The 11,293-nt window shown below is 46.6% G+C and overlaps 1 protein-coding gene across 4 annotated transcripts in view; it reads right to left on the reverse strand.

Annotated features, from left to right (window-relative positions):
* Positions 1-6,641, reverse strand: part of RP9 (RP9 pre-mRNA splicing factor) — a 42,302-nt gene extending 35,661 nt beyond the window's left edge. Inside the window, exon 1 of one of the 4 annotated variants that reach the window (XM_056520421.1) lies at positions 6,503-6,641. In XM_056520421.1, the coding sequence (XP_056376396.1) occupies positions 6,503-6,558 (56 nt within the window). In that variant the 5' untranslated portion in view covers positions 6,559-6,641. The remainder of the gene's footprint in view (positions 1-6,502) is intronic. The other 3 variants (XM_056520423.1, XM_056520420.1, XM_056520424.1) reach the window with 3 other exon arrangements.
* Positions 6,642-11,293: the final 4,652 nt, after the last annotated feature.

Here is an 11,293-nt window from a genome sequence, read left to right on the forward strand (position 1 = left end):
GGGCATTCCACTTCCTGTTATAGTCTATGGGCATTCCACTTCCTGTTATAGTCTATGGGCATTCCACTTCCCTGTTATAGTCTATGGGCATTCCACTTCCCTGTTATAGTCCTATGGGCATTCACTTCCCTGTTATAGTCTATGGGCATTCACTTCCCTGTTATAGTCTATGTGGCATTCCACTTCCCTGTTATAGTCTATGGGCATTCCACTTCCCTGTTATTGTCTATGGGCATTCCACTTCCTCTGTTATAGTCTATGGGCATTCCACTTCCCTGTTATAGTCTATGGGCATTCCACTTCCCTGTTATAGTCTATGGGCATTCCACTTCCCTGTTATAGTCTATGGGCATTCCACTTCCCTGTTATAGTCTATGGGCATTCCACTTCCCTGTTATAGTCTATGGGCATTCCACTTCCCTGTTATAGTCTATGGGCATTCCACTTCCCTGTTATAGTCTATGGGCATCACTCCTGTTAGCATGGCATTCCACTTCCTGTTATAGTCTATGGGCATTCCACTTCCCTGTTATAGTCTATGGGCATTCCACTTCCCTGTTATAGTCTATGGGCATTCCACTTCCCTGTTATAGTCTCATGGGCATTCCACTTCCCTGTTATAGTCTATGGGCATTCCACTTCCCTGTTATAGTCTATGGGCATTCCACTTCCCTGTTATAGTCTATGGGCATTCCACTTCCCTGTTATAGTCTATGGGCATTCCACTTCCCTGTTATAGTCTATGGGCATTCCACTTCCCTGTTATAGTCTATGGCATTCCACTTCCCTGTTATAGTCTATGGGCATTCCACTTCCCTGTTATAGTCTATGGGCATTCCACTTCCTGTTTAGTCTATGGGCATTCCACTTCCCTGTTATAGTCTATGGGCATTCCACTTCCCTGTTATAGTCTATGGGCATTCCACTTCCCTGTTATATGCTCTTATGGGCATTCCACTTCCCTGTTATAGTCTATGGGCATTCCACTTCCCTGTTATAGTCTATGGGCATTCCACTTCCCTGTTATAGTCTATGGGCATTCCACTTCCCTGTTATAGTCTATGGGCATTCCACTTCCCTGTTATATTCTATGGGCATTCCACTTCCCTGTTATAGTCTATGGGCATTCCACTTCCCTGTTATAGTCTATGGGCATTCCACTTCCCTGTTATAGTCTATGGGCATTCCACTTCCCTGTTATAGTCTATGGGCATTCCACTTCCCTGTTATAGTCTATGGGCATTCCACTTCCCTGTTATAGTCTATGGGCATTCCACTTCCCTGTTATAGTCTATGGGCATTCCACTTCCCTGTATAGTCTATGGGCATTCACTTCCCTGTTATAGTCTATGGGCATTCCACTTCCCTGTTATAGTCTATGGGCATTCCACTTCCCTGTTATAGTCTATGGGCATTCCACTTCCCTCTTATAGTCTATGGGCATTCCACTTCCCTGTTATTGTCTATGGGCATTCCACTTCCCTGTTATAGTCTATGGGCATTCCACTTCCCTGTTATAGTCTATGGGCATTCCACTTCCCTGTTATAGTCTATGGGCATTCCAATCCCTGTATATTCTATGGGCATTCCACTTCCCTGTTATAGTCTATGGGCATTCCACTTCCCTGTTATAGTCTATGGGCATTCCACTTCCCTGTTATAGTCTATGGGCATTCCACTTCCCTGTTATAGTCTATGGGCATTCCACTTCCCTGTTATAGTCTATGGGCATTCCACTTCCCTGTTATAGTCTATGGGCATTCCACTTCCCTGTTATAGTCTATGGGCATTCCACTTCCCTGTTATAGTCTATGGGCATTCCACTTCCTGTTATAGTCTATGGGCATTCCACTTCCCTGTTATAGTCTATGGGCATTCCAATTCCTGTTATAGTCTATGGCATTCCACTTCCCTGTTATAGTCTATGGGCATTCCACTTCCCTGTTATAGTCTATGGGCATTCCACTTCCCTGTTATAGTCTATGGCATTCCACTTCCCTGTTATAGTCTATGGGCATTCCACTTCCCTGTTATAGTCTATGGCATTCCACTCTCCCTGTTATAGTCTATGGGCATTCCACTTCCCTGTTATAGTCTATGGGCATTCCACTTCCCTGTTATAGTCTATGGGCATTCCACTTCCCTGTTATAGTCTATGGCATTCCACTTCCCTGTTATAGTCTATGGGCATTCCACTTCCCTGTTATAGTCCTATGGGCATTCCACTTCCCTGTTAAAGTCTATGGGCATTCCACTTCCCTGTTATAGTCTATGGGCATTCCACTTCCCTGTTATAGTCTATGGGCATTCCACTTCCCTGTTATAGTCTATGGGCATTCCACTTCCCTGTTATAGTCTATGGGCATTCCACTTCCCTGTTATAGTCTATGGGCATTCCACTTCCTGTTATAGTCTATGGGCATTCCACTTCCCTGTTATAGTCTATGGGCATTCCACTTCCCTGTTATAGTCTATGGGCATTCCACTTCCCTGTTATAGTCTATGGGCATTCCACTTCCCTGTTATAGTCTATGGGCATTCCACTTCCCTGTTATAGTCTATGGGCATTCCACTTCCCTGTTATAGTCTATGGGCATTCCACTTCCCTGTTATAGTCTATGGGCATTCCACTTCCCTGTTATAGTCTATGGGCATTCCACTTCCCTGTTATAGTCTATGGGCATTCCACTTCCCTGTTATAGTCTATGGGCATTCCACTTCCCTGTTATAGTCTATGGGCATTCCACTTCCCTGTTATAGTCTATGGGCATTCCACTTCCCTGTTATAGTCTATGGGCATTCCACTTCCCTGTTATAGTCTATGGGCATTCCACTTCCCTGTTATAGTCTATGGGCATTCCACTTCCCTGTTATAGTCTATGGGCATTCCACTTCCCTGTTATAGTCTATGGGCATTCCACTTCCCTGTTATAGTCTATGGGCATTCCACTTCCCTGTTATAGTCTATGGGCATTCCACTTCCTGTTATAGTCTATGGGCATTCCACTTCCCTGTTATAGTCTATGGGCATTCCACTTCCCTGTTATAGTCTATGGGCATTCCACTTCCTGTTATAGTCTATGGCATTCCACTTCCCTGTTATAGTCTATGGGCATTCCACTTCCCTGTTATAGTCTATGGGCATTCCACTTCCCTGTTATAGTCTATGGGCATTCACTTCCCTGTTATAGTCTATGGGCATTCCACTTCCCTGTTATAGTCTATGGGCATTCCACTTCCCTGTTATAGTCTATGGGCATTCCACTTCCCTGTTATAGTCTATGGGCATTCCACTTCCCTGTTATAGTCTATGGGCATTCCACTTCCCTGTTATAGTCTATGGGCATTCCACTTCCCTGTTATAGTCTATGGGCATTCCACTTCCCTGTTATAGTCTATGGGCATTCCACTTCCCTCGTTATAGTCTATGGGCATTCCACTTCCCTGTTATTGTCTATGGGCATTCCACTTCCCTGTTATAGTCTATGGCATTCCACTTCCCTGTTATAGTCTATGGGCATTCCACTTCCCTGTTATAGTCTATGGGCATTCCACTTCCCTGTTATAGTCTATGGGCATTCCACTTCCCTGTTATAGTCTATGGGCATTCCACTTCCCTGTTTATAGTCTATGGGCATTCCACTTCCCTGTTATAGTCTATGGGCATTCCACTTCCCCTGTTATAGTCTATGGGCATTCCACTTCCCTGTTATAGTCTATGGGCATTCCACTTCCCTGTTATAGTCTATGGGCATTCCAATTCCCTGTTATAGTCTATGGGCATTCCACTTCCCTGTTATAGTCTATGGGCATTCCACTTCCCTGTTATAGTCTATGGGCATTCCACTTCCCTGTTATAGTCTATGGCATTCCACTTCCCTGTTATAGTCTATGGGCATTCCACTTCCCTGTTATAGTCTATGGGGCATTCCACTTCCCTGTTATAGTCTATGGGCATTCACTTCCCTGTTATAGTCTATGGGCATTCCACTTCCCTGTTATAGTCTATGGGCATTCCACCTTCCCTGTTATAGTCTAATGGGCATTCACTTCCCTGTTATAGTCTATGGGCATTCCACTTCCCTGTTATAGTCTATGGGCATTCCACTTCCTGTTATAGTCTATGGGCATTCCACTTCCCTGTTATAGTCTATGGGCATTCCACTTCCCTGTTATAGTCTATGGGCATTCCACTTCCCTGTTATATTCTATGGGCATTCCACTTCCCTGTTATAGTCTATGGGCATTCCACTTCCCTGTTATAGTCTATGGGCATTCCACTTCCCTGTTATAGTCTATGGCATTCCACTTCCCTGTTATAGTCTATGGGCATTCCACTTCCCTGTTATAGTCTATGGGCATTCCACTTCCCTGTTATAGTCTATGGGCATTCCACTTCCTGTTATAGTCTATGGCATTCCAACTTCCCTGTTATAGTCTATGGGCATTCCACTTCCCTGTTATAGTCTATGGGCATTCCACTTCCCTGTTATAGTCTATGGGCATTCCACTTCCCTGTTATAGTCTATGGGCATTCCACTTCCCTGTTATAGTCTATGGGCATTCCACTTCCCTGTTATAGTCTATGGGCATTCCACTTCCCTGTTATAGTCTATGGGCATTCCACTTCCCTGTTATAGTCTATGGGCATTCCACTTCCCTGTTATAGTCTATGGCATTCCACTTCCCTGTTATAGTCTAGGGCATTCCACTTCCCTGTTATAGTCTATGGGCATTCCACTTCCCTGTTATAGTCTATGGGCATTCCACTTCCCTGTTATAGTCTATGGGCATTCCACTTCCCTGTTATAGTCTATGGGCATTCAATTCCCTGTTATAGTCCTATGGGCATTCCACTTCCCTGTTATAGTCTATGGGCATTCCACTTCCCTGTTATAGTCTATGGCATTCCACTTCCCTGTTATAGTCTATGGGCATTCCACTTCCCTGTTATAGTCTATGGGCATTCCACTTCCCTGTTATAGTCTATGGGCATTCCACTTCCCTGTTATAGTCTATGGGCATTCCACTTCCCTGTTATAGTCTATGGGCATTCCACTTCCCTGTTATAGTCTATGGGCATTCCACTTCCCTGTTATAGTCTATGGGCATTCCACTTCCCTGTTATAGTCTATGGGCATTCCACTTCCCTGTTATAGTCTATGGGCATTCCACTTCCCTGTTATAGTCTATGGCATTCCACTTCCCTGTTATAGTCTATGGGCATTTCCACTTCCCTGTTATAGTCTATGGGCATTCACTTCCCTGTTATAGTCTATGGGCATTCCACTTCCCTGTTATAGTCTATGGGCATTCCACTTCCCTGTTATAGTCCTATGGGCATTCCACTTCCCTGTTATAGTCTATGGCATTCCACTTCCCTGTTATAGTCTATGGGCATTCCACTTCCCTGTTATAGTCTATGGGCATTCACTTCCCTGTTATAGTCTATGGGCATTCCAATTCCCTGTTATAGTCTATGGGCATTCACTTCCTGTTATAGTCTATGGGCATTCCACTTCCTGTTATAGTCTATGGGCATTCCACTTCCCTGTTATAGTCTATGGGCATTCCACTTCCCTGTTATAGTCTATGGGCATTCCACTTCCCTGTTATAGTCTATGGGCATTCCACTTCCCTGTTATAGTCTATGGCATTCCACTTCCCTGTTATAGTCTATGGGCATTCCACTTCCCTGTTATAGTCTATGGGCATTCCACTTCCCTGTTATAGTCTAATGGCATTCCACTTCCCTGTTATAGTCTATGGGCATTCCACTTCCCTGTTATAGTCTATGGGCATTCCACTTCCCTGTTATATTCTATGGGCATTCCACTTCCCTGTTATATTCTATGGGCATTCCACTTCCCTGTTATAGTCTATGGCATTCCACTTCCCTGTTATAGTCTATGGGCATTCACTTCCCTGTTATAGTCTATGGGCATTCCACTTCCCTCTTATAGTCTATGGGCATTCCACTTCCCTGTTATAGTCTATGGGCATTCCACTTCCCTGTTATAGTCTATGGCATTCCACTTCCCTGTTATAGTCTATGGGCATTCCACTTCCCTGTTATAGTCTATGGGCATTCCACTTCCCTGTTATAGTCTATGGGCATTCCACTTCCCTCTTATAGTCTATGGGCATCCCACTTTGTCATTCCTTTTAGCATGTCCCATCTGGGGAGCCACAGTTTGGAGGCCACTGCCCTAGATTAGTGTTATCCAATTTAGGCTCCCCAGCTGTTGAAGAAGGCTGTCAGGACATGCTGGGAGTTGTAGTTTTACAATAGCTGGAGAGCTGGGTTAGGGACAGAAAGGCACCAGCCAGAACTGCTCTCCCCTCTACTTTACTGCGATGGTCGCTCTGGCACAGAAGACGAGGTTACACATTTCCCCTACACATGTATTACATCCTATACATATCAATAGCAGAGCTATAAACCCAACTACACAGATGCCATCTATAAGAGATTACACCACGGGATTTACACACTACTCACCCGGATGTTGTGATCCTCATATAACGCGTCCCACCATCACTAACCTCCTCCTTCATTCATAAGAGGTCGCAATGAATTGGTAAACACTAGGCTTCACAAAGATGGCCGCCGCCATACAGTTTAGCAATAAGCTGGTACATTAGAGAGGACAATGGAGTGAAGTGTGCATGGTGGAAGGAAAAGGATACAGCGGCCCCTAGTGGTGAAAATAGTAGCTGCTTCATCCTTCATTGCTGCTTAATCTTGTGTAATCAGAAAATAACATATGGCAAATTTTGGAGGGTTTGGTTTTTACACAGTGCACTTTATGGTGAAAATGATACATTATATTTATTCTGCAGGTCAATGCGATTTAAACGATATCCTATTATTGTCCTACTTTTAAAAATAATGCTAACTTTTTTTTAAAACAAATTTGGTATGTGTAAAATTGTCCTTTTCTAACCCCTATAACTTTTCAAATTTTCTGTATACAGGGAGATGAGGGCAAATTTTTTGTGCCGTGATTTGTCATTTTTATTGGTAATATTTATGTTATTTGTGTTTAAACAATGAAGGGTTAATTTGTGTTGGACCCTTGAATGGATAAATGTTTTATATATATATATATATATATATATATATATATATATATATATATATATATGTTGTACCTGTGTTAGGCTCCTTTCACACTGCCATTACGACACGGCAGTGTGACACCCGTCAGGAGAGAAGAAATGCTGCTTGTGCTGTCTTTTTCTCCCGCTGTTCCCATTGCACGAAACACATTGCATGTTGGGTAATAAACTTTCTCTATCTTACCTTGTTGTGGAAGTTTTCTTAGCGCCCTTGATAATCCCATTATTCTGTGGAAGAATTGCCTAGATTGTAGTAGTCATAGAATCCCATGGGCTCCAGGCAAATTTTGGACCTTTCACCCTTCCAGACTAATTTTCCCCCACATAGTGACCATGTAGCGGTAGATTTTAGCAGTGACTCACAGGTAATGTCTTTTTGGAGACGTTCTCTTTCCCTGTTCTTCATCAAACCGCCATGACAATGTCTTCCAGCTATGACTTTTTTCTGTAGAATGTGACAGAAAGACATCTTAGACTGATTTTTGTTTTCAACACGTATCCCACCTCTATATAATCCCCATCTTTGGTCCCCAAATGGTAAAAATATGCTCCACACAGTAAAAGTAGGTAAGCAAGTAGGTGCCCCATTAAGTATGTCTCCCTAAGGCAGTGAGTTCCCCCATTATACTGGAAGCCCCCCCCCCACATTAGGCAAGTGTTTCTCCCTAGTAGGCAGGTGTAGCCCCCCATAAGGCAGGTATATCTTACCCCTGCTTTAAAATGAATAAAGAGAGTGCTCCATAGCGTAGTAAGTCCTAGCAATGAAGGGAAGGGAAATAGCGGGGTGAGAGATACGCTTACCCCAATAGGTTGTGTACAACATACACAACCATGGAACAAGGCATAAAGGGATTGTCCTGCAGCCCTTTCACATGACAATTCAATAGGTAGGAGACAAGCTTGCTTTAAGGAGGTGGTGGGTAAACATGGCGCTGGACAGATCAATACAGGTAGTAGTAAACAAGTTTATTCCCAAGATGCAACACGTTTCACAGCATACACCAGCTGCTTCATCAGGCATGGCTGATGAAGCAGCTGGTCTACGCTGCAAAACATGTTGCATCTTGGTAATAAACCTGTTTGCTACTACTATCTGTATTGATCTGTCCAGCTCCGTACTTACCCCTTCTTTGGCTGATGCCTAGTTGTTCGCAGGGACATTTTCGGTCCCTCAGTAGCTTTGGCGAAAGGGGACATTGTACCTGGAACCTTGCAGGTGCCTTTTGGCCCAGAGGCAAAGGGTTTGGTTTATGGGGACCCTCTCTCCTTTTCGGAGAAGGACTTTCGATGGACCGCATCCTCATACATGATTTTTGCACTTTTTACTTGCACTTGGCTGATTTGAGAGCATATGCCTCAGCTCTTAAAGGGGTTATCCATCATAAGGTGATTTTAGTACGTAACTGCCAGACAGTAATGGACATGCTTTAGGCGGGGATGGCCTCATTAGCAGGGAGTCCCCCCCATTAGGCACATAGCCACCCCCATTAGGCAAACTCCCCCACCAGCAAGCAGATAATCCCTAGATTAGCCAGGTAGTGACCAGATTAGCCAGGAATCCCCCGTCCCCTAAGTAGGTAAGGAATCTCCAGATTAGCCAGGTAGTCCCCTGATTAGCCATACATTTTATAGATTGCCTTCCTCTCCCTGGTGCAGGTGGCAATGACGAGTGACATCACCACCTGTGACAGGGCAGAGGTCACGCTCTGCACCCAGTGTAGGTCGCAGCCTGAATCTGTCTGCAGCCTACACTGACAGCTTGGTGATGCTCGCAGGCCTATAGGCCTATGGATCCTGGAGAATTGTCCTGGATTGAGGAGCCAGGCCATTAGCCCCTGACTGGGCCCCCCTGTCCACCAGGCCCCATAGCAGTGATGTCCCTTGCCTATATGGTCAGGGCCAGATTAAGACTGCCTGGAAGACGGAGCACTTCTTTATGATGGATCCCCCCCCCCCCCCGATAGTCCCCCTTCCTTTCCACTGAGACCTGTTGCGGGCCTGTCAAGTAAGGAACAGACTGAGACCAAAAATAGGCCTGGGTATATTAGACTATATCCCCTTTTTTTTTTTGGTGGGTGTCACAGGAGTCAGGCCCCCGTTAAAATAAAATGGCTGCATGGTCTAAAATCACTTCAGTTTAAGTTACTCTTTCCAGCTGTTGCCAAGCTACAACCCCCATTATGTCTGGAGATCTTCAGGCGTTATAGGAGTTGTAGTTTTGTAACAGCTGGAGCCTCAAATTGGGGTACAGTGTCATCCATTATTACTGCAAAACTTAGAAGTGACGAGAGATCTAATGGGACAGTCAGGAGAATACACAAACATAAAATCACTCACAGGAGACGTCTTCTCTGTTGTCTTTCCTTTTCTTCTTCATCTGGTCCAGACGCCAGGTCTTCTTCCAGCTCCCTCTTCCTCTGTAAAGTTTGACGCCTGGACATCATTGGTTCCTCACTCTGCCAGCCGATCCTCATCCTCTGTATAAAGACAACTGTTACGCCGAGCGCTCCGGGTCCCCGCTCCTCCCCGGAGCGCTCGCTTCACTCTCCCCGCGGCAGCGCTCCGGTCACGTCCTCTGACCCGGGGCGCTGCGATTCCGCTGCCAGCCGGGATGCGATTCGCGATGCGGGTAGCGCCCGCTCGCGATGCGCACCCCGGCTCCCCTACCTGTCTCGCTCTCCGTCTGTTCTGTCCCGGCGCGCGCGGCCCCGCTCCCTAGGGCGCGCGCGCGCCGGGTCTCTGCGATTTAAAGGGCCACTGCGCCGCTGATTGGCGCAGTGGTTCCAATTAGTGTGTTCACCTGTGCACTTCCCTATATCACCTCACTTCCCCTGCACTCCCTTGCCGGATCTTGTTGCCTTAGTGCCAGTGAAAGCGTTCCTTGTGTGTTCCTTGCCTGTGTTTCCAGACCTTCTGCCGTTGCCCCTGACTACGATCCTTGCTGCCTGCCCCGACCTTCTGCTACGTCCGACCTTGCTTTTGCCTACTCCCTTGTACCGCGCCTATCTTCAGCAGCCAGAGAGGTGAGCCGTTGCTAGTGGATACGACCTGGTCACTACCGCCGCAGCAAGACCATCCCGCTTTGCGGCGGGCTCTGGTGAAAACCAGTAGTGGCTTAGAACCGGTCCACTAGCACGGTCCACGCCAATCCCTCTCTGGCACAGAGGATCCACTACCTGCCAGCCGGCATCGTGACAGTAGATCCGGCCATGGATCCCGCTGAAGTTCCTCTGCCAGTTGTCGCTGACCTCACCACGGTGGTCGCCCAGCAGTCACAACAGATAGCGCAACAAGGCCAACAGCTGTCTCAACTGACCGTTATGCTACAACAGTTACTACCACAGCTTCAGCAGTCATCTCCTCCGCCAGCTCCTACACCTCCTCCGCAGCGAGTGGCCGCTCCTGGGATACGCTTATCCTTGCCGGATAAATTTGATGGGGACTCTAAGTTTTGCCGTGGCTTTCTTTCCCAATGTTCCCTGCATCTGGAGATGATGTCGGACCTGTTTCCCACTGAAAGGTCTAAGGTGGCTTTCGTAGTCAGCCTTCTGTCCGGAAAAGCCCTGTCATGGGCCACACCGCTCTGGGACCGCAATGACCCCGTCACTGCCTCTGTACACTCCTTCTTCTCGGAAATCCGAAGTGTCTTTGAGGAACCTGCCCGAGCCTCTTCTGCTGAGACTGCCCTGTTGAACCTGGTCCAGGGTAATTCTTCCGTTGGCGAGTATGCCGTACAATTCCGTACTCTTGCTTCAGAATTGTCCTGGAATAATGAGGCCCTCTGCGCGACCTTCAAAAAAGGCCTATCCAGCAACATTAAAGATGTTCTGGCCGCACGAGAAATTCCTGCTAATCTACATGAACTTATTCACCTAGCCACTCGCATTGACATGCGTTTTTCCGAAAGGCGTCAGGAACTCCGCCAAGATATGGACTCTGTTCGCACGAGGCGTTTCTTCTCCTCGGCTCCTCTCTCCTCTGGTCCCCTGCAATCTGTTCCTGTGCCTCCCGCCGTGGAGGCTATGCAGGTCGACCGGTCTCGCCTGACACCTCAAGAGAGGACACGACGCCGTATGGAGAACCTCTGCCTGTACTGTGCTAGTACCGAACACTTCCTGAGAGATTGTCCTATCCGTCCTCCCCGCCTGGAAAGACGTACGCTGACTCCGCA

Source organism: Hyla sarda, chromosome 5 (genome assembly GCF_029499605.1).
Source record: "Hyla sarda isolate aHylSar1 chromosome 5, aHylSar1.hap1, whole genome shotgun sequence".
Lineage (NCBI taxonomy): Eukaryota > Metazoa > Chordata > Amphibia > Anura > Hylidae > Hyla > Hyla sarda.